Source organism: Acyrthosiphon pisum, chromosome A1 (assembly GCF_005508785.2).
Source record: "Acyrthosiphon pisum isolate AL4f chromosome A1, pea_aphid_22Mar2018_4r6ur, whole genome shotgun sequence".
Classification (NCBI taxonomy): domain Eukaryota; kingdom Metazoa; phylum Arthropoda; class Insecta; order Hemiptera; family Aphididae; genus Acyrthosiphon; species Acyrthosiphon pisum.
Window position 1 is genome coordinate 84,321,721 of NC_042494.1, and position 26,878 is coordinate 84,348,598.

At 33.3% G+C, this 26,878-nt stretch overlaps 2 protein-coding genes and 1 pseudogene across 2 annotated transcripts; all 3 read right to left on the reverse strand.

Annotated features, from left to right (window-relative positions):
* Positions 1–1,099: 1,099 nt before the first annotated feature.
* Positions 1,100–14,840, reverse strand: Cpap3-b (cuticular protein analogous to peritrophins 3-B). Its single transcript, NM_001172386.1, has 5 exons — positions 14,767–14,840; positions 7,064–7,369; positions 2,742–2,942; positions 1,879–2,074; positions 1,100–1,518 (listed from the first exon to the last, which is right to left on the reverse strand). Exons 1-5 carry the CDS (start codon positions 14,801–14,803, stop codon positions 1,359–1,361), a joined length of 900 nt encoding a protein of 299 aa, NP_001165857.1. The 5' UTR covers positions 14,804–14,840; the 3' UTR covers positions 1,100–1,358.
* On the reverse strand, positions 9,079–13,076 carry LOC107884704 (annotated as a pseudogene).
* A 692-nt stretch (positions 14,841–15,532) lies between the features above and the next one.
* On the reverse strand, positions 15,533–23,267 carry LOC103310367 (sodium/potassium-transporting ATPase subunit alpha). The gene is made up of 2 exons (XM_008188455.3): positions 22,820–23,267; positions 15,533–20,684 (listed from the first exon to the last, which is right to left on the reverse strand). The coding sequence occupies exon 2, from the start codon at positions 20,285–20,287 to the stop codon at positions 17,270–17,272; it is 3,018 nt and encodes a 1,005-aa protein (XP_008186677.1). The 5' UTR covers positions 20,288–20,684; positions 22,820–23,267; the 3' UTR covers positions 15,533–17,269.
* Positions 23,268–26,878: the final 3,611 nt, after the last annotated feature.

The following is a 26,878-nucleotide window of genomic DNA, read 5'->3' on the forward strand; positions in this document are numbered from 1 at the left end:
AATATTGCTGTAAACTAAATTACTTAAAGTATTTCATATAATATATATATTATATGTGTATTTATTATATGTATTTTATTTCATATTGTCTACGATGACGTAGATGTACCGTGAAAATAATGTCGAGTTAAGTATTTAAATCTCAAATCGTTGTACGATGAATCATTTTCTCTACAACCCGAGGACATAGACATACTAAAAATTGTTTGTTATTGGCCATTAAAAATATATTAAGATAATATTATAAATTAAATACAGGTCTAAATATTTTTAGTTACGTATAACTGCTTACAGATGCATATTTTTAACCAATATTATCGATGTATTAGTATAGTTTTCAAAACTTAGCTAAAATTAGTTAATTTATTTTTTTTAACTTTTTAATTCTAATGATAATATTTGTTGAATCTATTTTCAAGATATTTCTATTGGCCAGTAATCCACTATTAGTCAACGCAAACTTTCACAGAATTCCATTTTGTTCTCATAAAAACACAACAAGAATTTTGATTTTGTGTTTTAAAATACGCTATAAATAAGTTTTATAATTAAATGGTCCTTACAAGTTGAATGATTCAACTTAAATGATACAACTAAAAACAATAAGCTTCTAATATTTGCAAGCAAACTCAGGTCACTTTATTACCTACATTTTTCTCTCAAAAATAAATATTATGCATTGAAACTTGCAGCAACTATTCTGGAGTTGCAGGACTATACAGTAAAGGTTCGAGCACTTTTTATTTTCTTCTTAAATTTCTTATACTAAATGTATACTAAATTTCGGTGAAATTGTGTTATTCTTAATAAGAGAAGAGTAGGAGAAGTGTTTATCTTTCAAAATACCTTGCAAAATAAAATGAATAATTAATCATGTATGCGTTCCTGCTGTGTAGAGTTCTGTAGATACCTTACCTTATACCCAAATTGACTGCAGTGTATAGTATCGTAGCACGAGTATTTACAGTCATTTACATTTTAAGCAGACATTTTGGTCAAACGGGTTGCATGTTGATATTTAAAATGTTTTCATTTATTAACGAAACAATTTTATGAACTAAATATTGAATAAAAACTATTATTTAAATACTGCAAAATATAATAAATAAAGTCTGCATTGATAATGCGTGTATTTGTATTATCTAGTACACTCGTAAGTTGCAGATAATTATAACTATAATTGTAATAAGAGCACATATTATTATTATTTAACATTCAAATGAAGAACAAGTTCGGGTGTCAATTATTGTGAAAATATATTATTTATTTTTAACTTCGACTTAGTGTCCAAATGAGATCAGTTTTCCTGATACAGTTATTGAAAATATCGAATTACAAAGTTACAATTAGTTAATTATTCATTCGTCGTCTTCTTCCACGGTTCGTTTTGTGGTCGGTGGTCTTGAAGGCTTCCGTCTCGCCGCCGCTGCCTCTTTCTCCTTAGTTGTTTCTTTTGGTTTTGGATTCTCGAGATTGTAAAGTTCTTCGTCTGTCAGTACGCCTCTATACCAGTCAGCACTGGAAACAAATTCGTCACGATAAATCATTATTATCGCAGTGCACGAGAAGTCAGCAACCCATGCATAATTTATACTGAAGCCAAAGAAAAACGTTCCGGCTTTCGAACTACCATTACGGTTAATAATTCGCGTCTGTTATATAATCTACATAATATCATTATTGATAATGCACTCAACTATTGTTACTCCGTCTGTTTTCGTTCACGTGAAATCTGTCCGTTGACGATTACGACAGTTATGTAACGATTTTTAGCGACCGCAAATATAGTCTACAATAATATACTTGTCTTTATAAAGACGAGATCGTTTTTCGAGGCTTTTATTCTATAAATAACGTAGATTTTTTTTTTATTCTTACCACTCGGGAACATTTCTCGGCCAATCACATTTTCCTGACGCTTCGTTGAACACCTGTCCCATTTTGCAGCCGTTTCTCCTTGGCGTGTCGCCGTTAACGCAGACATAGAAAAATTGACAGTCCTCGGGGTTTGCGTATCTGGGATGTTGCAGCGCAATCTCCGAAGTCACGTTGGGGCATCGGAAATTGAATACATCTACACATGATAATAATATACAGTTCAATAATTGGTCATGACGAGCATAATATAATAATAATGTGTACCCTATAGCCATAATATTAGTGTGTGCGATGTTCGATGACGGCGTGGTCGTTTAACGGCAGTATAATATAATAATAATATTATATTTTATATATACCGTTTCTAGCATAATATTTTCGTTTGGTGTGGTTTATATTATATTATTATTATTATTATGTATACATTTAATTACATAAATAAATATATATATTTTTTTTCGATAAACGATTTACCAGAAAGAAAACGATTTTATAGTACCGAATATATAAATAACTATGAAAAAAGCCGAGCTGCAAAAATAAAATAAATCACCGGCGGTGGGAGTTTAGCGCGTTTACCACGTATTTTGATACCGGTCCAAAATCTCGTGCCCATTTTGGCAGTTCAACAAACATTAACATATCCCGCGTCCGTGTGCGGATTGTGTGGTTTTTTCTCTGCGGTTTATTATAGCGTATCCCATGGCCGGAAACGGAATAACGCGGTTACAGAAATAGTGGTGAATTTCTGACAAATTTGTCGCGGGAAAAAAATGATTAAATTACCACGATGCGCTTTTGAACGCTACAGTGGGGAACAGATGAAAATATTACGACCATATATTATATTAATATATATTTACCTTGCGACGAGCATCCTTTTTTCTTGGCCTCGTCTGGCCACGTGCAAATGCCAGATTTCTCGTTGTACACTAAGCCGCCCGGACACGTGATCGCGTTAAATTTACCGTCCACGCAGTAATAAAACTTGTCGCAAATATTTTGATTCTCGTGCGCGAAATAACCATTTTGTCTAGGACAATGTTCGGCCGGTTGTGGTGTCTCTGGAGAAAAAAAAAATATAAATTCAATTAATGCGAGTTATACCTTCCTATATATACGTCTTATACAATTAATATATACAATTCTCCCGACGGTCGTCTCCTTTGACGTTACATTTGCTATATAGTTTTTTAGTTTACTGTCAAACTTTACAATTCGCGCGAGTTGACTCGCGTAAAATCGATCATTTCGGACGGAAAAGTTTTTGTAGAACATAATCGTACATTATACACACGTCTTGTAGTTTGTACTTTGCACTCTCTGTTATTTAGCCGTATCGGCGAGAAAACTGTCGGTGTGATATTTATGGAGCTAAAACAGATTTAATGTCCCAACAGTGCTGTACACTTTGTTTGGAATACTAAAAGTTACAAATTAATTTATACGAATAAACGCTCCGGGATCGATTTATTATCGGACATAAAAACTGTCATGGTTTTATTTATCATATCGCTGCGAATGTTTATTAACACATTGCATAATATTTGGTATATTATAAACCGCACGCGTATGCCAAAAATTGTTTATTTCACCGTTATGATTATAACATTGGTAGTATATTTTGTAATTTTTTTATTATTACCATTAAAAAGGAGAGTTAAAAAAAGGAACTTTATTTGTCCATAACTGCACATGGACATGGTTGTTCAAATATAATAATTATTGTTAACATTTAATTTGCTATTTGAGTTTTCGTAAAGAAAGGAAAAAACGAACATTATAATTATTATTTGCTGTCGTTAAATTCTCAATGTTATACGGTGCGCGTATTAAAGGTGCAGTGCAGTATATAATTAATAACGAACAAATGGACAGAATATTACGATTTAATTGATGTGTATATGGAAATTTCATCCTTGAAATTTCTCGAAAGTTGAATATAATATAATATCACGTCATATCGGACCGACAAACGATGTCGCCGCGTTAAAATAATAATAATATTAATATATTCTCAGAATTTTAATGGTTAATACATATATTATTATACGAATAGGAATAGGTCTTACATATTATATTATAACTTGCGTGGACTAATCTAACTTTTACACGCCCTCGTCTGCTTCCTCGATATTTGTACACCGCACTATACGATTTTGCGGTGTGCTGCAGGTACAATATTATGTTATGATATATTATTATTATATAGGTACATGAGCGTATATAAGTAATTGTATGACTGCAAAAAGACTTGGTCTGCACTTGGTCGTACGATTTTACGTAATAAAAGTGACTATTAGCGTTTCAGGTACCTACATGAAATACAAGTTATAGCACACATTATATATTACATAGTTACTGCTTAAAATATAATATGTATTATATATAGACAACAAAATCGTTCTTACATTAACATTATATTATTATTATTGTATTGTATAATAACCCGGGCTGTAGCATATGTTGCAAGAAAATCAAAACGGTTATAGGTTCGATGTTGTGACATTGATCACGATAACACAGGTTAGGTATCTGGTATAGGTAATAATATTATCGCCGTAAACGAATAGGAATATCAACGTATATAAATGGTAGGTAATTTAGAAATTTCCAATCGTTTTGAATTCCTGACCAATGTCAACATAATATTGTCTTTTAAATCGCCGTTTATTTAATGTGCCTACACCCGAAACACGTTTCGCCATAAATGTAACGCGAAAATAACGTGTATTATACTACCAGGATTGTTAACAAAGAGTTTGTGGGAGCAGGGTCGGTATATTGCTGCTAAAGGCGTGTACTGCACTGTGCTTTATCCAAAGTAAAAAGTAAAAACGGCAGCTGATAGTCATGATCGGTTTCCGAATGATAATTTTAAAAGTTAACGTCCTAACTAGGTAAGTCCGCTTGCGAATATAAACAGGGCACGGGGGCTGCCTTATTCACGGCGAACACGACAACAATGTTTTATGATACAAAATTAAAACGTTAAAACTGAACGAAAATGCATAAAATTCCATCCCCAAACATAATGATATTGTCTCCTGCGACCGGATGGCTGGTAATATATACATTTAATATTTACAGAATGTCTACTGTTTATAGAAAGCTTGGAAACATTTCACGGTATATCTCCTCGTATGTGTATATTATAGGTGTACCATATAATTATATTGCACCGTTCGCAAACAATATTCTCATAATAATATATATCACACAATGTGTGCACATACGACGTGGCGTTTATATACACAATAATATAATATAATACCTATAAATATCGTTTCTAAACTTTCTATACATACAGACTGCGCCAGGCCACGTACACAACAATACCAACAATAATATAATAAAATTGCATAACGATCACGATATATCATTTTGTATAGGTAATAATAATAATATATAACAATATATTATAATATTTGCACGACAAAATAACATAATAATATTATTATTATAATCGAAAAAACTGCGTGACGCGGACGACCCCCGCCGCCGCCTCGTGTCTTTGCGCATAAGACGCGCGCGCGCTATAATTACATCGCGTCAGCCGGCTCGAAAAGGTACGCCTAAAATAAGACGCGTCGGCCGCGTACAGTTCGCGTCACACGGCGGTTTTTTCTTTCCTCTTCGCGCGCGTACATAATATATTTGTTGGCACAGCGTCCGCGCCGTCGCCACAACTGTATTATTATTGTCGACCGTTTGCTCACAATAATAATAACTACGACGGTGGCAATAATCATAACGATACTAATATTAAAATGTAATATAACGACCCGAGACAGCTGACGACCACGCGCGGTCTCGATCGATAGGAACGACGACGCCCCCCGAGAAATCACCACACGACAAATAGGTAGGTAATCGCGCGACTTCCCTTTCATGCCGGCGCGCCGCCGCGAGCCACGCGACAAACGGACTTTTAAATATAATATTTTATAAAATACGGCGTCGGAATATTCTATTATTATCGTAGGTACGCTAAGTACATAATATCGAATATTTGCAGAATATCGACGATTATTACCGCGGTTCTCGTTATACCCCACGCATCTGGGGTCGCAGTGAGTTTGCATGGAATTGTCCACTGCACACAGTTATGAATTGTGATATTATATAAAGTTATTAAAATAATTACCATATATAGGTATAGCGAAGATGCGTTTTGCGCGACCGTCGATGATTTAACATGACGTTTGCAGGTGCGTCATGGATCGGCCAAGTTTATATAGGCAGAGCATAATATTGTTATGTTATGCATTCGCTGCAGAGAGAGTTTTTCAAATATTTTGTGCGTTATGTGTATATAGGGATTAGGGACAATTATAAACTTGTTACTTGGATACTTGGATTGACGCAATAAATACATAAAATATTTATTATATCGTAGGTACACAGAAATATTTTAAGGTATTATTTTAGGTATTTTTAAGTATTATTTTAGATTCCTATTAAAAAAAAAAAACAAGATAATTTACTATAGATTTATTTTTTTAAAGATATTTAACAATTTACTTTTATAGAGTAAAATCTATAATCTATATATTTCAACTTATTTTGGATCTGTAGATGACTTAGAAACAAAATCAATTGAATAATGTTCATACAGCTTATGCTTTAAAGTTTGTGCTAGTATTTATATATTTATTAATCACTACACGATATTTCAAAATGTAATGAAACGATCAGGAATCGTGACAAGTCCTGCAGGTATCCTGAAAATGGAAAATGAGAAAATGGAATTCGAGAAACAGGAATTGTTATAATTTCCAATTTTCTGGTTACAATAATTACCTGTAGTTGGCTGTCATTCTAATTTCCTGGTACGATATAGGGATGCTAGGACAACGTTTTATCCCGATGGATTTTAACCGTAAATAAAGCGTGTTTCACATGTTATTTTAATAATTTAATGATAATTCCATAGTAGAGGTTATTCGTAGGCGTTCTATATCAAAAGTCTCGATGTATATAAGCCATTTTTTTATAAAGATTACGGGAGAGTAAAAAAAAAATAATCACGACATGGACGTGCAATTATTCGGATTTTAGGGTATACTATAAAAGCCGATCGATTTCCGTAAAAGGCACCACTCGTAACGCGGGTAAGCCTGGTGAGGCTTTTGATACCGACGCCCAGGACACAGATACTATAAATATATTTAAGTATACTCACGCAAGGCGGGCCTTTGCGAACAGTCGATGTTCAGCGGCAGGTCACATTTCTCTTGCTGCGAACTGTAATCGTTGAACACCATGCCGTCCGGGCACAGTTTCTCGGTGATTTTGTTGTCCGAGCACGCGTAGTACTTGTCACATTGGCTGGCGTCCGCGAAGAAGCCGTTCGGCTCCGGGCACTCGCTCTCTTGCTGATCGACCGCTTCTTCGTCCTCAACGGCGGTCGGCCGATAACGGGGCGCCGCCGCGGTCGTGGTTGGCGGTCGTTTCCTGCCGCCAGTGGACTGACCGCTCAACAGAGCGACTGCGGAAACGATTCGGTTATTATTATTATTTAATATTTATCATAATTCATAGGACATGCCTGCACACACGATGATCTAGCATTTATCTAATAGCCCCTTTTAACTTTTAAAACTAGGTTATTATATAAAACCGATCGGGAATGTACTGTTGTCCATATGGTTGCTGTGAATTTTATGTTTGTTATTGTGTTCAACGTGTTGAGCTGCGAGTGTGTGGGATCACCACTGTTATTATTATTATATTCTTATATTTAACTATAGATCCCAGTACTCCTGCAGTTCGCCATAATTTCACAAAGGTAGGTGGTGCACCAAAATATTATACAGCCAAATAGGCAAATAAGGGTTACATTATAATTTTATTATTATCATACTCTTTTATATTTAAAAGAAGGATATTCCTCAATATATTCTTACATTATTATTATTGTATTCTCAATTAAGGCACTGTTGCCAAAAAATATCAGTTATTTGTCATTACCATTATTATAATTTTTACCATATGTCTTATGGCATATGTGCATATTTGTATTAACACACATTATTGTTATTTATCATTTGCATTGTTAAACAAGCAACCGTTTGTCTACATTATCAATAAAAAAAAAACTTGTTTAATTGCAATATCAATATGAAATTAACATTTTTAATACATACCTAATTATACAGTACACTACAAACATTTATTAATATATCTTATACATAATAATTTCCTCGCTTAAAGTAGCTCTGACTATTACTGAGCTGGAGCTGATAGGCACAAACAATCCAGGGACTGGAATCGAACCTAAAAGAACCGGTTCTGTAACCGGAACCTTTAAAATATTAAGAACTTAAATTTTTATTTTAATAAATCAAGTACCGGAACCGAACAGGAAGTTTTAAATTAAATAGGTTCTTTTAGGTTCAAAAATAAAATAATTTTATTCATCATAACTCAATGGTACTACTGTTTTGTGTATAAAGTATGATCGGCGGACGAGGTTAATGGTATTTTATCTGGTCAACTCGTTTGTGTAACAATAAACGTTGTCGTAACTCCGAGTTGCATAGCGGGATGGTAACCCATCGTGCAACAAAGAGTTATACAACCAGTTGCGCAAAAAAATTGATTTCAAAAGATTAAAATATGCAACTTGTATAAATGTTGGTCGAAATATGTATTATACGCTGATCATTAATATAAATAAATCGTTAGTTAATTGTATTTTATCTTGCTTACTATTGATAAAAATATGAATTATTTCTGTTAAACTTAAATTCGGGTAAAATTCGTTACTAGTTCCTTTAATATAAAATTGATTTTAATAATTCTACATAAAATATACAATGAGTATAAAATTATTATTTAATAATGAACAATAATTGCCATCAGATGGAACAGGCAGTAATATTAATTCCATGCATTACAATAAACACCATTGAATGAGCTGGTAGAGTGAACTTTTCTGTTTCCAGAATCATAGGTTTGAACGGAGGCAAGTTTCCATTAGATAGTAAAATTAGATCTTTTCCATTCAGTTTAATCGTTCTAAAATCAAATTTCTTGCGTTAGACTAAATCCATTCCGAATTGGTCAGGCTGACTAACTTTGAGTTGCAGATATAGTTGCTGATGTTGTTCTTCGAAGAGAATAAGAACAATCGTATTTTTTAGGTAGTGAAAATTGAAAGTTAGTCAGCTTGCCTGATTTGAAATGAGACTTCTAATTAGACTTTTAATTAAAAATCTCATTCCTAAAAATTAGATCACAGATTTGTATTTAATTGTTTTTTTTTTTTTTGAAAGAAAGAGTACCTGGATTGTAAATCGTCTGATGTGAGCGCGTACATAAATATTCTGGTTGTAGGAATTGATTTATATCCTTTAATTAAAATTTTCATAGGATTATTATAAAGGTTCATCCCATATATGATGACGGCTGGCATTCTACTCACGAGAGATTTTTCAGGTGTGCAGTGAGCATAAAGTCGAATGTTTCCGAAATTATTTGGAGTTACTACTTTTAAAACTTTGTTGGAAACGAATTTTTTGTAGAGGACGCTCACTCACCAATCAGGATTTGGAATCAAATCGGGTCCAACCATGGCATAATATCCACCAAAAAAAAAATGTCTGATACCTACTTGAAGACCTACATTTGCAGAATATCCTAATTTGTCTAGAAAGAGAAATCCAGCGACAAATCCGTCTAAAATGTCTGGTGCACCTCCGACAGATGCTAAACTGGTTTCAGCTGTAATTGAAATTCAAGAAATAAGTATTTCCCAGCATCTCCAACTGAGTGATAATTTCTATGAAAATTATTTACACAGCCACATTGGAGTTTTCTTCCCTGCCCCATCAATAACACCCTGCAGGGATTTAATTTGCTTCGAGAGAATATTGAAAACTTCCGGGTCCATGAAATCCTGGCCTTAAGCTTCTTTTCCCTTGAAATAATATTGGTGCCACGTGACATAATCGATGCAATCCTCGTCATTGTTTAGAAATTCTTTGGCATAATCTTCTCCCTGTGTTGAATTTTTTGTATTTCCGATATGATTGACCTCAGGACCAACCAAAATACTATCTTCGTATCCAGATGTATTTAAAAGAGATCGCAAATCGAAATAATCTTTTGCTAACTGCTGAGGCGAGATATCTACTTTGAATACGTAATGGTAGGAATTCGGCTCTGTAATTCAATTTCACATGAACATGCATGTGCTTCATAGGTTAATTATTTATATTTGGAAAAGTTACTTTCAATTTACAACTGACCATTTCCAAGTTGCCAATCCAGTGTCATTCCATGATTTTTAACAAACTCAACTATTTTCCTAGCATTGGAATCATTCCATGATCCATCAGAATTTCGAATTAAAACATTGATGTCAAAGAGCATTCGTAATTCTGATTTTTTTTGTAAATTGGTAAAGAGATAGAAAATCTTCCTTTGAAAATTTAAAATTTGAGATGGCTGGACCATGAATTGAACTTGTTGCCTGTGTATTAGAACTCTGCGGTGGAGACTAAGAAAAATTCGAGTTGTATTATTCAACAAATGGAACTAATATAAAAAAGATTGGTAATAAAAACAAACCTCATCGAAGAACAGACAGTCTGCAACTGTACCACCGATTCTAACATATGCAGGACTCAAGTGTCTAGCCAAATTGATAAATCTTTCATCTGAAATTGGAAATTCATCTATCTTTCTTAGCAAAGAAGTGCTAAGGCCAAATGATAAAAACTTGGTTGAAGATATGCGTAGAAGAGGTTGTTCAGGATTCAAAATTAAAATGTGTGTTTCTCTTCTCGATAAAGACCGACTCAAATTCAATTGAGAAAAAAATAAAAATGTGAAGCACAGGATCACTATCAAAGGACTCAGGGGAGATCTCATTCATCTTTCTGGAAATGCATGAAAAAAATATTTTAATCTCGAATATTGGATTATCTCGAACATTGATTTTTTGTATATCAGTGCTATGCAAAAGTGTGTGTTTTTAATGATCGCGCATATTATACTCTTCATACAAAGATTAATCTCTGTTAAGATTTTGGTACTTGTTTTTCATTCTGTCATAAATAATGAGATAACTCATTTCGATAATTTCCCTCTTGCTTTACTCATGTCAAATTGGATACTTATTTTTGGGAGCGGGTCATGTCTTCAAATTTCATGTTTTCGAAGGTCATATTTTCGAATGACGAGTGTTAGAAAGGTTATTTATTCTAATAGTAATGAAATCAAAAAATTTTTTATTTGAATAGATATGTGTTCGAAAATTTGTATGAACGAAATAATATATCATTATAAATAATATAAATATAATATAACTGACCAATTAATATCGTTTACTAAATGTAATAAAGATAATATTATATAGTAGAAAGTAGATGGCATATTATGTTTATGAATTATTTGTAATAACTATTATATCTGCAGTGGTGTGGTATAGTATACAACAAGACGTGATTGTAGTCAATACTGAAGTTTAGTTTGTTGCAGTTTTAAAAAAATCTCTATTTCTATAGAAGTTATAAAAAGTATACACGGAGGAAAAGTATTAAGTGTAAATAATTTTTTATATAATATATTAAATAAAATTATGAAAGAAAACGCGATGATCAAAATGTTTTTTACTGGACATGTTCAACTAAATGTGGAGCAAAAATTTTTACTGTTGAAACATCGAACGGAGAACACAAAATCGACGAGTTTTCTACATTTTCAGAAAATGTATATTATTTTTATTAATTTTTAAAATATTAGATAGTTTTTCAATTTAAATAAATAATTTTCGTTCATACGACTTTCGAACAAAAAATTTTTCGATTTCATAACTATTAGAATAAATAACTTTTCTAACACTCGTCATTCGAAAATTTGACCTTCGAAAACATGACATTCGAAGACACATCACCTCTTATTTTCACACATGTACAACTCTTTGCACCTCTAACCACATGAAAACACAACCAAAGTAACGTCGTTCCAACTTTTTATACTGACAAGGTGAGTGATTTTTTATTGATGGAAAAATGAAGCAACTGAATGATATAATATGAATTAAATAGACGATAGAAGTTTATTTGATATAAGAAAGATGATAATCCTATTAGAATCTTAATTTCCTCACAATTAAAACTGCCACCAATTATAGATGATGAATAAATGTTTTATTGAATAAATTATTTTTCTATTTTATTATTTATTGTGGAATTTAATAGGACCACGAAACGTGGATAATATATTATTTTACGAAAAAGCTTTTAGGTGATTCTTTTGAAGGTGTTGTAATGGGTGCTTATCTGTTACCGCATTTATATTATATATATTTATAGATGTGCGTATCATCAGATACGTTATTGTCACGTGGGAAAAGCACACAAAACCTTATTATATTATTGTACGTTCGCAGCAGCGGGAGACTATATCTCGTGTTGTTCGCAGAAAGAGTTCGAGAACAAAAGGGACGAAAAGGGACGTTGAGTACATACATTACACACATACATATATTACATATATATATTATATAATATTTTCATAATAGTTTAATACTAACGAAAAGGGAAAATGATGTTGGTTCTTTCGTTCTTAAGCCTCTTACGTGTTACGTATACTCGACATTAATTATATTATATTGTATATACGACATACGTATATGCTGCAAGTATATATCGAGCTACTCTACGCCACCGCAAGTGTCCGAAAATACGCCCACCTGCTTGGCATTTCTCTGTTTTGAAAAACCGTCTGCCGCTGGTTTTCCGTTATACCTTTTAAGCGGAACACTATTTCTCCAGAACGGAACACTTCTATTTTATATCAACGCTAACTAAAAATTCGGAAGGTGGGGAGGGTTCGCGTTGAAGAGACGTATTTTTAATCGCCAAGCCATCCGGCGCAGACCGCTAGGAATTTGCGGCGATTTCCCAAATTCCTCAGCCACGTCGTGTATTAATACTTGGACGGGATCCAGCGAGCCTGTGGTAGAATAGAGTAAAAAGTTTAACGGCCTCATCGCCGATATCATGTTATTTTTTGCACCGAAAGGCGAAAACACGCATTCATCACGAAAATATTATAAAATGGACGCGATCAAACCCGACCTTTGTTAGTCTGGATATTTTATATTGTTATTATAATTTATTATAGTCTGTAAGTTGAATCAATATTATAAATTATAACAAAATAAGTAAAATCGTTATTTTTATTTTTATTCGTTTCTATGGTGACAAACAAAGCGTTAGAAATTAAAATCCCATTTTTAGCGGTTTTTTCTAATTTTTCGGTGGTTTTTCCCGTGGCAATGAATAACTATTTATAAAATCGAAAAATGACCTCTATAAAGTACCATTTTGATCTGATTTGCTAAAAGATAACGTGCTATATGTTGAAATCGAAATACTCCTTCTGGTAGAAATTGTGTATACAGCATGTAAAAAATAAATAAATAAATAAACACTATTGTAAAACCACTAGTTTCCTCGCTTTGCTCAGAATCTAAAAGAAAACACTAAAATAAATTGAAGCCCGAGGACAGTGGTATAAAAGTCCATTTGACACGAAATGAATATTTTAATAGAGCAATTGGGTAGATGCATTAAAAATTAAAATTGTTCTAACTAAGTTTAATAAAAATGTGTAAATAGTTTTTTAGTAATATTGCAACTAAGAACAAACTCTACCCCTCCTCTCACATGAGAGAGTATCGAATCTCAACGTCCTACTTCGGGCAATAGGGGAAAATCCTAAATTCTTAGAACCTATAGGTACTACTGACTAGTTTTATTGTTTGCCATTTTTCTTTTTGTATACACGTATGACGTATCTAAGTCGATTTGTTTCGAACGTATTTCTTTAGGGGTAAATTCAAGGTCAGGTCATACTGTTGTAAATCGTTGCCGGGTACCAGTCACGAATTTGAGCGCGTCCGTTCACGAGTTCGAGTGAATGCCGTTTGTATGTGTAATAATTTAATAAAATACATAATATGTTATATAGATATTGCCGATTCACCACGAGAGGGAGTGGGATACCGATTTTTTTTTATTCCGCCTATATTATTCATACGTTGGGCACCGAAAACAGTTTTCGATCATTTCTCATTAAAATGTATTTGTAAATTATATTATATAAAATACATTCATCACTCCGCTCAGAATACTAAAAAAGTATTAAGACAACAGTAATTCCGAAATTTAAAAAATCAGTAGCGTTTTATAATACCGTCAGTACCTTACATAATCTTTACCTACCTATTTTCACCCTTGCGGGTATTACCTATATACATACGTCATCATATAGTGCATTTAAAATTAAAAAGCAATATTATAATATTGACGAAACACTACACCGAAAAAGCTCAAAAATATATAAGTAAAAAAAAAAAAAGCGTGTAAATCATATACATATACCTATTTATATATTATAATATGTATAATCGATTTACGGTTTCAAATAACTTGGCTCCCTGCATATCATATTCAAGTATAATATATTATATGTGTGCACAAACCGTACGCATAATATAAGTTTATTATGAAAACAAACCCAACAGTCTCATACATTTATATTATAATATTATTATTATAAACGGGCATGCGTCGAGAAATCGATCGTACGCGATATTTTACTCTACATACTTTCTTTTTATTTGTTATACATTTTTTTTTTTGAAAATATTTAATATTTTCTCATAGAATATACTGCGTTTAATATATAAATAGGTAAATACGTGTACGTCATATAATATAATAGCAACGTGATACATATAGGTAGGTATATTGTGCGTTAAAATAAGATCAAAACAAGCGAATTTATAGGTATGATAGGTAGGTAGGTATATAATATATTATAGTAATAATAGTATGTATGACTTAATTGATTCATTACGCTACTTACTGTGGCACAAAATAATGGCGACGAGTCTTACGTCCATGTTGTACGTGCGGTTTGTAGACGTTTCGATCGCGAATGATTGTGAACGACCCAGGCACGGACACGAGAAAAAAAAATAATAGTAATAGTAGTAATAATAATAATAATAATAATAATAATAATAATAAAATAACCGGCGTGTTATTATAATGTATTCACCTTCGTTTCGAGAAAACCACTTCTCAGTTCTCCCGCGTACACCACAACCACGCCGACCATTAATAACGGCTTTGGGCGATATAAACGTGATTTTATTATTATACATATGCACGTCGCCGGATGCTAATACAATTTTATTCATAACGCCACGACGGTTTTTTTTTATTTAAGCGGCGCCGTCGACATCGGTTTCGATAATATTAATAATAATAATAATAATAATATTGTTGCGTCGTATGGCTGTTGTAGTATAATATACCTACCTATATATAATATAATATAAATATATTATATTATTATTATTATTATTATTGTGGTACTCGAACGTCTGAAAGAATTTTCTTATAATATTTATAGGTATAGGTATACTCCATTCGTTGTTTATTTTTCACCAGACGAATTTCAAAATTCGAAACCAGCGAGACAAAGAATATAATAATATATATATAATATATTTAATTCATTGTCGTAGTTACGGTCATAGAGATTCAGGATGATAATAATATTATGAGGTGAAAGGTTATTATGATGAGAAAGTTGGTATTACGTGATGGATAAAATAAAAGTCCAATTTAAATGTCTTTGTATACAGGACTTTTATTCGGAACATACATTACCATTAAATCTCTGAAATATGATTTTTATTTTTTTTTGCGTGTTTTGTCTTATGCACGTACAGCACGAGATAGCCGAACAATAATATAACATTACATAGTAACTAAATACCCGAAGTTTTACAATGGTTTGTTTCATTAAAAAAAAAAAAAAAATCACTATGTATAATAATAATAATATATAATATATATTATGGTTAAGTTTTGTAGCTTTACAATATATATTTTAATGGATATTAAAAGCGTACAGAATTACAATTTTTAAACCTTCTATTCAACAACATTTTTCGTCCTACATCTGCACTAAATATATATAATAATAAAAAAAAAAACTGCTTAAAAATATTATAATTATTTTTTTTTCGTTTTACATATTATACTATAAACATAATAATAATGTTTTTTTTTTAGTAGGTGGTAAGCTATAGTTCAAATGACAAGTATACGATTTTTTTTTTTTATTTATTCTTAAAGATAAGTTATGGTTGCCTTTGTGAAATCAACTAGAAAAAGCGTTTTGTCTACAATAAGATAAAAACGAATAGCGCGTATTATAATATCGTATAATCGTAATTACCGTAAAGTCATATATAGTATTAAAAACAAGAAAAGAACAAAAAAAAAGTAATACAAATTATAGATATTCAGCCGAGAAACAAAATATAAACGAAATCAATAAGGCACAACTTACAGAACAAAAAATGTAAAAAAAAAAAACAAACAATTGTCTAACTTATAATATCCAATACAATAATAATAAGCTATATAATATAATATGTATCTATTGAAAAAGTGTACAATCTGTTGAAGACGCCGAACAAATAAATACGTATGTATATTTTATAATATATTATATAGACTACTATTTAGGACGACAATTTTATTTTTAAAGGTACCAGCTATTAGTGCTGAGAACGAGATTTTGGTTTTGTAATTTATCTTCCAATCCTTGCCCTAGTTTAATTATACGCATAACACTTACACTTTATTGATAATATTTTTTTTTAACTCATAACAAAACTAAAAATGCAATAACTATTTAAATTTTTTTTCGATTTTTTTCAGTTTTTTACTCCAAACAAAATACTATACATTGAATTTTCTACAGGCAATTTGTTTAAAATGTATACACATATATAATGGCTCAGCCTCTAAGCATAATTGCACGTAAACCCGCCCGGATTACAATATGTAGAGACGCGGAAGATCAAAAGTTTTTAATTAAGATGATTTTTTAGTTAAGACTTTTGATCAGCCTTGTACTATATATATATTATTATAATATATAACAAAACATTTATGAATATCTAATTCAACACTATGCATTGTCAACGATTTTTTTTTTACTTACATAATATTTAATAGTCTAGGCCTATGGTAAATGAACACTCATTTTTTATTATAATAATTATTATTACAAATTGGTTTTCATTTTAAGTTTGGGGTGACATTTTTAATTTAGCGTTTAATTTTACCGATCTTTAATCTAAATTTTCAAAAAATTCGCATTTATAAATAACTAATAAAACTATCAATAACAATAACAGCTATACATTTTTTAATTTTTAATAATGAGGTTTTTACGCATTCAATATGCGCAAAAATGTTTTTAATTAATTGATTTTTTTTTATACAGGGACATTGACGCAATGAGTGATTATTATTTAATTTTATTGTAAATACTTTAAAATATTTTAATAGTAAGTGTGTCGTTCGACCCATCCACCTGGATGAGTCCTGAGCCAAAAACGCCGACATTCGTCATAAACAAATATGACTACGGCGAAAGGTAAACCGGGAAGCCACCATTCGGCTTTTACGGGATAGGTCTTGAGCACCTCGGTCATACCAGGGCAGTAAGACACAAAACAGGCAGCTAATGTTTCGAATACCATTCCGAAATTCAAAACCCAATTGTCCATACCTTGGTGTAAAATGGAATTGTAACGAGTTTTGCAAATAATCAAATCAGCCCATTGCACTACTACAATAGCTATGAAGAAGGCAGTATGGCAGGTATATTCTAGCTCTTTTCTATGCGTAAATGTCCATTCTTGTCCGTATGAGTCTTCTAGGTCGTTAACGGACTTTGAATCCCATTCATTACGTATGCCAAGTAATCTTCGTGGTAACCATCCGCATTGAGCCATAATGACAAAGTACGAGAAAAATCCAGCGACGGCTTCAATGACTCCGATTTGACCATATGCAACGAAAATGAGTTTACCGTTGACTAATTTGTCGGTCGATGGGTTCCTGGGATGTCTTAACATAATATCGGATTCCGCCCTTTCATAAGCCAATGATATAGCCGGCCACATGTCAGTTCCCAAATCAATGCAAAGTACGGCAACAACCCCGAGTGGCAATGGAATACCACTAAGGATAAACAATAAGAACGGTGTTATCTCCGGGACGTTTGACGCCAAAGTGTACGCTATAGATTTTTTTAAGTTGTCAAAAATAAGACGTCCTTCTTCTACTCCAGTCACAATAGATGCAAAATTATCGTCCAATAATATCATGTCAGCAGTTTGTTTGGATACGTCAGAACCCGTTATGCCCATAGCGATACCAATATCTGCTTTTTTCAAAGCCGGCGAATCGTTAACACCGTCTCCAGTTACAGCCACGATAGCTCCCAAATTTTGACACCCTTCTACAATGTTTAATTTTTGTGTAGGGGAAGTCCGGGCAAATACAATTTCTCTGTTTGTTCTTAAAACGTGTTCCAGTTCTTCGGTGGACATATCCCTTAATAATGAACCTTGTATAACGATTGTTGTGGATTCCCGTGGATCTAAAGATGATACCGGTACACGACGTCGTTTAGCAATATCTTCAAGAGTTTCAGAACCTTCAGTAATTATACCTACAGCCTTTGCAATAGCTTTAGCGGTTACGGGGTGATCGCCGGTGACCATTATAACACGAATACCAGCTGATCGACATTTTGCGACGGCATCTGGTACACCTGGTCTGGGAGGGTCAATCATAGACATCAGACCTAAAAACCTCAAATCGGTCAAAGGGAAATTAGGAGGATCCGTGGTAAAGTTGAAGCCGATTGGAAATTGGTCTGTACTTAAGAAAAGATCACAAAATCCAAGAACACGTTCACCATAACTTCCTAATTGTTCAATTATTTCGTCCATTTCTTGTCTGATGTTGTCGTCCAATTCAACAACACCGTCGCCATATCGCATTCTAGTACAACGAGCTAAAATTCTTTCTGGGGCACCTTTCATTACTAACAATTGTCCTTTCGACGGTAATGCGTGAATCGAAACTTGGAATTTATCGGAGGAATTGAACGGAATCTCTGCCACCTTTTTATGTTGATCACGGAAAGCCATGACATCCCCGACTGCAAGTTCAGAAAATTTAATTATAGCGGCTTCGGATGCGTCACCCATGACTTCTCTCTTTAAAACTGGTGTGTTGTCTTGTCCACATATAAATTCAGCTCTGCTGCAAAGACATCCACCTCTAACGAGCGACTGATAAGCTTTGGTGTTTCTAGCCTCTTCCGTTACACCTGTCGGGTCTTTGAAGTAATCCACCTCAATAATTTCCTTATTGTAACTTAAATGTGTTACAGTCATACGGTTTTGGGTTAGCGTTCCTGTCTTGTCAGAACAGATAGTAGATGTAGATCCAAGAGTTTCGACTGCTTCGAGATGTTTTACTACACAGTTTTTCGAAGCCATCCGTTTCGCTGTCAAAGATAAACACACGGTCACGGTAGCGAGAAGACCTTCTGGTACGTTAGCGACAATTATTCCAATCAAGAATATAAAAGCATCCAACCAATGGTATCCAAGTAAGAAAGCCATTATGAAAAATGACACTCCTAGGAAAATTGCCCAAGCAGAAATTAAATGCATGAAATGATGAATTTCGTTAGCAATTGGTGTGTCTCTTTGTTCCAGCCTTGTAGTCAGTCCAGCAATACGTCCCATCACAGTGTTATCACCACAGAGTATCACAAGAGCTTTTGCAGTTCCTTCGACCGCATTAGTGGAAAAAAACGCCAAATTGTTAGCTTCCAATACTTGCACTTTAGATACAGCCGAATCCCGAGGTTGTGGTTCCGTTTCTCCAGTCAAAGATGAATTATCCACTTTAAAATTGTGGGCTTCAATAATACGAACATCGGCGGGAACGCGATCGCCGAACTTGACTTCCACAATATCACCTCTTACCAGTTCTGAGCTCAGTATGTTTTTCCGTTCACCGTCACGCACAACGTTGGCGTATTGTGGTACCATGTTTTTGAATGAATCCATAATTCTCGAACTTTTCGCTTCTTGACTGTAAGCAAAAACACCTGTTATGACACAAACAAGGACTAATACTGTACCCAGCCATAGGTTGTCTTCCTGTGGTTCTTCAGATGTGGAATATTGAATACCATATGCTAGAAAGCACAGGGCCGCACCTGTCCATAATAGGATTGAAAATCCTTCAAACAGGTGCTTCAACAGGATAATCCACGCAGGAGTCCTCTTAGGTGGGGTTAAAGAATTAGGTCCGTCCCTAAGCAATAACCTTTTAGCTTGAGAGGTCGTCAAACCTCTTTCTGGATCCGTCTCATAACGAGTGTATAGCTCTGGTAACGGTATCCGGTGATCATCCAAGTCGATTTCTTTTTTGAGATCGCTCATTTTGGCGGTTTTGGCGGTACCGCTTTCCGCCTCTTTGGAACCCATTTTGGACAGATTATAAGGGACTTTTTGTTTTAAAAATACAATTAAAAACTGTTTACGATTTTAAAAATATTTATAGGAATTCATGGTTATTATTATTATTAATATTATTTTTACAAAATATATAAATACACTAACTAATTGGAATAACGAATTTACGTCAACAACTTATAATACTACTTATAACGATCTTTTCATTTGATTACAAATAGGCGATTCTATCTCTATTCTGTGATCGAGAAAATCGATTACGGCTAAGAGGTTCATTTTTCAAAATATTAAATAATATCACAGACTTAGAATAAAGTGTGACTCCGATTTTCCGAAGTGTGTATGTGTGTGTGCTGTTGTTATTCTGGATCAGCGTGGATCAAGACGTCTTGTCCCGCATGATGATTTTCTGCCCAAAAAAAAAACAAAACAAAAAATAAAATAAAATAGCAATACATTTTAGCTCATTGAGTTTTAAATTAATTGATAAAAATTATACTATTGCTAACATTGGTATTTTAGTTTTCCCCCAATTTATATTTAAATACCCTTGACGGCAATCCAGAACCACGCTATACAAATACAATCATCGTGCCAAAATTATTTTCTACTCTTTTTTTTTTACCCAAAGTTGCTTGATGATTGTATTCAATCACTAAAATATATTTCAATTATTAGCTACTATAATATTATTATATGTGTGATAGTAAAACGTTATAAATGTTATACCGGAAACTTATATTTTGTACATAACTCAAATAAATGTACAATATAGGTAGGTACAATTGAATTGAATCGGTATATCTGTTTCTAATATCATGATGTACTTATTAAAATATTTTTTGAATAGGTATCCATTAGCTTGAGATCTAATTTAGTAGAAAAAATTATGTTTATTCAAGAAAAAGAGAAATTATAATTAAAATTAATATTATTTTATTTCAATCAATTATTTAATTTCGAATTTAATGTTTTAATTAAAATTATTCAATAGTTTACTCAAATATATATATCATAAATATCATAAAGATGAAACATAATTTAGTGTAGTGTTTAAAATCATATAGATAGTTGCTTATTATTTAAAACTGATAGAACCAATACTGATTTTATTTATGAACCCTCCGAAGAACCATAAAATCTGTTAAATTTCAATTTTTTATTTACAATGTTATTTTTACAAAAAAATAATTTATTATACTACGTATTTGTATCAATTTATAACTCAAAACAAATTATCATAAATGTTATGTTTTATTTTATTACACTTTATAGGCACACTAAAAAGGGCGTTAAGAAGAAAATGGAAATTATTTTTTGTATGATTTGGCTTAAAAATGATTAAGAATCTGTTATACGCATATATTTTCATGGTAAGACTGAAATGAACTCAACACGAAGCATTTACAATTATAGAAATATTTAATCATACGATAAAGTTAAAGTAGCATTATAATTTGTAACATATGGTAACTTTATATTATATGGTGAAAATTAATTGTTTCTCTCGTAGCGATTATATTTTGTTGTTGGCATTCGTTCGTTTTTAAATGCATTTATTCATAAGATCAAACAAATTTTTTGTTACTTAATTCATATTTAAAATAAAAATCTTCAATCAAGGTCTACGTGTAAAATGTCTATGTTCGTTTTTATCAGTACCTATCTAATATTTATTTTGTTTTAGACTTTTAATGTTTTCATATTTTCTGCAATATGGAATTGTTTAAGTACAAAAAAAAAATGATCAAAAACTTCCAGATTCTAAATTACGAATGAATTAAACTACGATGAATATTAAATTGGATTAAGTAGTATAATAAGCCCAAAGACATAACTTTACTACGAATGTAGTAACTGGAAGAGCTGTTCGGTGACCGAATGACCCTGACCTCGCGTTAACGAATTCGATTCATTCAAATCAAATCGTCTCAAGTGCGTGTTTTGCTATTTCTTTTTAGCCACGAATGTCTGAAAAGTCCCGCCCGGAATGGTCAAATAAATAAAAACATTGACTAATAAAAACTATTAACAGAAATGAATCCACCCGTTTGACTGGAAATATTACGTTAACCATATTTTAGGTTAAGACGAATAGTTGGCTCAGCCGCAGTGCGGACCCACACGCCACATTTACCCCCGCGCCTGCCCGCACGCAATTCCGTGTGTCCCTTCATCACCTACCCATGAGCCAAGCACCCGTTCGCCGCCGCCGCGACCTATTTCGCCACCCGTTCCGCCACCAGCGCGCTCACCGTTCGATAACAGCACACCGTTTTCACACACACGTCAACTTTGACAATAATTGCCAAATATACAGAAGTGGAAAAAAAATGTTGACTTTAAGGTTACGTAAAAACAATTGAAAAATAAAACATCGTTAGATCGTTATGCGACGAAAATGAAAAATAAAAACAAAATAACTCATAAACACAAATGTTACGTGATCACTACGTATAATAATATGTATTATCTTAGCATTACAGTTACATAACGGTGGTAGACGAAAATTATTTTCGGCTGCATAACGACCACGCTACTCACCAAGTTTGGTATCCAAATCACGCAAATATTGTAATCCTGGTGACCGCAGAGACGCACTTATATTATTTTTAAATTATTATATAATATCAACGACGATGACTATTTGAAAAAAACACTTAACAAATCGCGAACAAACAAATTGAATAGTTATAACAAAAATTATAATAATGATAAAGAAGCCAGACCAGACGCGTATGTGCAGCAGTGGTAGGACGATCGGTGAGTTTCTTCAGGGAACGGGACGTGGTTGGGATAAGGCAAGCGGAGAGTTCGCCGAGGAGACACGCGACAGAAGGAATAAAAACGGGAGAAAAAGGAAAAAAGAAAAACCGTCTCTGGTGATGGTCTTAAAATAAAGACAGAAAATCTGTCCGGTGCGTTAGAGCGGTTACAATAACGCGGGTCCCGCGGCTCACGGCGGCAGCAGCTGAACTCCTCTCAGGCGGCGTTTCGGGCCGGCGGCCGTGTCGGCGGCGGCGGCGCGGGCTTGTGGCGTAAAGTTCTATTCTGGGACGCGCGTGCGCGGCCACCGCTGTGCGACGGGCGGCCAGGAGGGTTTCGGCGTAACAGCGCGGCGGCGTAGTGGCGGCGGCGGTCCTATGGATCCGTCGGGCGTCCAGGCGCCAGGCGCGGTTGCCGTTCCGCACGCCCTCCGCACTCACCCGCCGTAACCCGTTTGCCCTCGTCCGTGTCGCTCTCTCGCCCCACACGAGCACCACCCACACCTATCCATCCATCCATCCACCCACCAATAAGCCCCCAACTCTCTTGCGCAGAGACCGCGCTGCGCGAAAAAAAACGGTCTCACAGAGATATTTCACGCCGTTGCCATGTGTCTCGGAGGTGCCGGCCACCGCCGCCTCCACTGTCTACGGTGGTGCACTCGCTGCGTATTCGCCACTTATTATTATTACGTGACGTTTGCAGAAACCATTATGTGGGACTAATGCATGGAACTATATAGGGAACGAAAAATGAAGGAGGTGGTAGTGGTGGTAGTGGTTATAGTGGTGGTGATGATGGTGGCAGCAGCAGACGAACCGACTTCGTTTTGACCTATGTCGGCGGCGGTTGTTCGACTTGTAGTAGAGTGTCCGTTGTACGAGAGGTCTTCGTAGCGTCCTCTGTTATTATCATCGGGGTATCAGAAAGCCGATAGGGGTTCTATAGACGACACTATACCGGACAGCGCCAAGTATGTTAACCTAGGACAACAGAAAACTCGCTTAAAGTCAGACTCTGTTTTCGTGTGTGGTACACATATTAAGCTAATATATGCACAACGAGTTTAAGGAGTGTGTGAGTATTGCTATAGACCTCTTAAGTATACTTACTCCTGCGATCAAACAATTTTTACAGCTTTCTTCAAAAAACCAGTGCTGCCTGGATGTATATGTATGAGGGGGGATGAGCAGTATTCGTTTGTTATACAGTACGTCATTGAAACCTAACCGTTCTCATTTAATTTACGACTATGCTCCTTATTATTATATAACATTCCAGGGGCCGTATTTAAGGCATCTTATAAACTATGCAATACAATATGCGTTATCACAACTACCATTGTAATAAAATAATAGTATCATACACTATAACGTTTTGTTTTGTTTCTACCTACCATTTTTTGTTGTATATATATTATACTCGTTATTCGTTAGCGCACAGAATCACTTTAGCCAAAAATTTGTTTTAATCATTATTTTTCCAACTTTGTCTCCATTTAGCCATCATATCTGTTCATCAATTTCCACCACCGGCTGTGTTAATCGTGAAATATTATAATATAATGTATATTTGTATATATATATATATATATATATATGTATAATATTATGATATTTTGTATTAAATAATATATTAATATAATATAAGAAAAAAAAATTATATTTCCGTTAGTAAAGATTATTATTATTATTATTATTATTATTATAATCGAAGACAGCGATTTATTAATTGTAATGTACTTATATTATGGTAATGCGTAATAATTACAAAAACTCTTTACTCTACACAGATGGCTTATATTACCTATAATATACTTTTGATTATTTAAAAAATAAACCAACTAGACGTTTGCACATTTTATTGCTTCTTTAGCCGTTTAACAATTTAATTCAATGTTATGTATAATATTAATGTATTAGCTGTATCATCCGGCGTTGCCTGGGGATAAATGAAAACCGAGATGCGCATCACCTGCGGCGGATGGTAATAACTAATAAATAACTTTTTTCTTACGCGCAATCAATTAAAAGTAAAATAAACAAATATTATGCTTGTGATTTTAATATCATTATTAGAGCGGGTAAGCCACCATAATATAACAGGTTCAATGTATTATATCTTCCTTGAATCGTCCAAATCGATCGAGTATATTTTGATTCTAAAGTTTCAGACACATTCAGTCATAAACTTCAACTTTTATTTATAATAACTGAATCTTTTATTAGAATATAATTATTATAAATGTAATTATCTATTATTATTTATCTACTATCGTTTGCGGTTTGCTTCAGTTGAAATATTATCAATTGTTTTCAAAATCGGTCGAGTATTTTTTTAGTATATAACCTCAACCGTACATTTTGCTCTAATTTATAATTTATAGTAGCTGTTAATCAATTTTTAATTTATAGAATAGCTTTATTAGCCTAAGCCCCAAGCCCTAAATGATAAAATACAATACAGTGAATTTTATTCAATCGTAATAACTATTTGCTTTAACCAATGGCATCCCTATTTAAAGATAAAAAAAAAATGTTTGATTTTCATGAGCCAAAACAAAATAATTCATGTGTAAGCCCCTGTCTTTAAAATGAAAATGTTTAAAAATCTTTTTTTAGTGCTCCCCTACAAAGTGGTACAAAGGTAGCAAGGTACCATGGAAATGTTAAGTCTCTAGCTATCATAATGTGGGGTCTACACTATATATTACTAGGCTGTACGTTGATTAGTCAGTCAGGACATCTTATTTTATGTATAGTATTTACAGATAAGTTACTATTTACTATGATCTGTTAAGTTTTAAGTAACACGTGTAAATATTTTTTTATAGGACCGTTCGTATTAGGTACTGAAATAAAATAATGATAACTGCAGTACAAACTACAAATTATAATAAGACTGTCCTCCCATAACAATAATAAATTACAATATAGACAGTACACGCGACGTGTCGTACGCACGACGCGGACGCTGTTAAATTGCATACACTGGGTGCCGTATTAAACTATCCCGTCGTCTCGTTCGTGTTACAATAAAAAAAAAATGTGTAATTTCGAGTTATTTCTAATAATGGAGTATACGTAATTTACATGTTTTGATACTCAACCAAAAAGCTCATGTTTATAAAGAACCTATAGTTTTTATTTAAACAAAACTTAACGCACGCAGAAACTTTGTACGTAGGTACACAAAACTTACCGATTAATTGTCGTTTATAATTATATTAAATCACCAAATTAGATCATGATAACACGAAAACGTTTCGTTTGTCGATCGATTTAAAACCAATTATTATACAGTAACAAAACTGATTCGACTAAAAATCACGCCTATATATAATAATAATAATAATATAATTACGGTAATTTTTGAACGTCCTTTGTGTTTCGTGTTTACCGTTTCGCACAGCACGCGAATGACATAACGACGGTCGTTCACAGTTTTTAATTTGTTCCTAGTGGAAATTAAAACTATGACAGATTACGATAAATATTCCCCAAGGGGTTCGATTTAAATATAAAAAAACACCACTTACGCGTATTATTTATTATATCGGGACCATAAATGCAAGTCGGTGTGTTTTCACAGAACTTTGTGCTTATTTAATTCCATATTTATTATTATTATAATTGTTTATTACAAATGGATATTTAAGCTCTGTTACGTAAATTATACGCACATAAAATATATTATTTTTTATTTTCAATACACAGGTATGCCCGATAATTTAAAAAGATTAAACTTCCATAGAAAAGTAAACTATTATGACATAGATAATCAACATTATCGATATACAAATCTAGATAATAGATATAATATCTATATATTTAATAT

Bases quoted from the DNA above. Each gene is read 5' to 3' on its own strand.
- Cpap3-b (NM_001172386.1), bottom strand. From the start codon at position 14,803: ATGGACGTAAGACTCGTCGCCATTATTTTGTGCCACA. The intron at 2,943-7,063 runs GTGAGTATACTT...TTTTTTCTCCAG, and splicing joins TTCGCAAAGGCCCGCCTTGC to AGACACCACAACCGGCCGAA. The intron at 1,519-1,878 runs GTAAGAATAAAA...ATTTGTTTCCAG, and splicing joins CCGAGAAATGTTCCCGAGTG to TGCTGACTGGTATAGAGGCG.
- LOC103310367 (XM_008188455.3), bottom strand. From the start codon at position 20,287: ATGGGTTCCAAAGAGGCGGAAAGCGGTACCGCCAAAACCGCCAAAATG.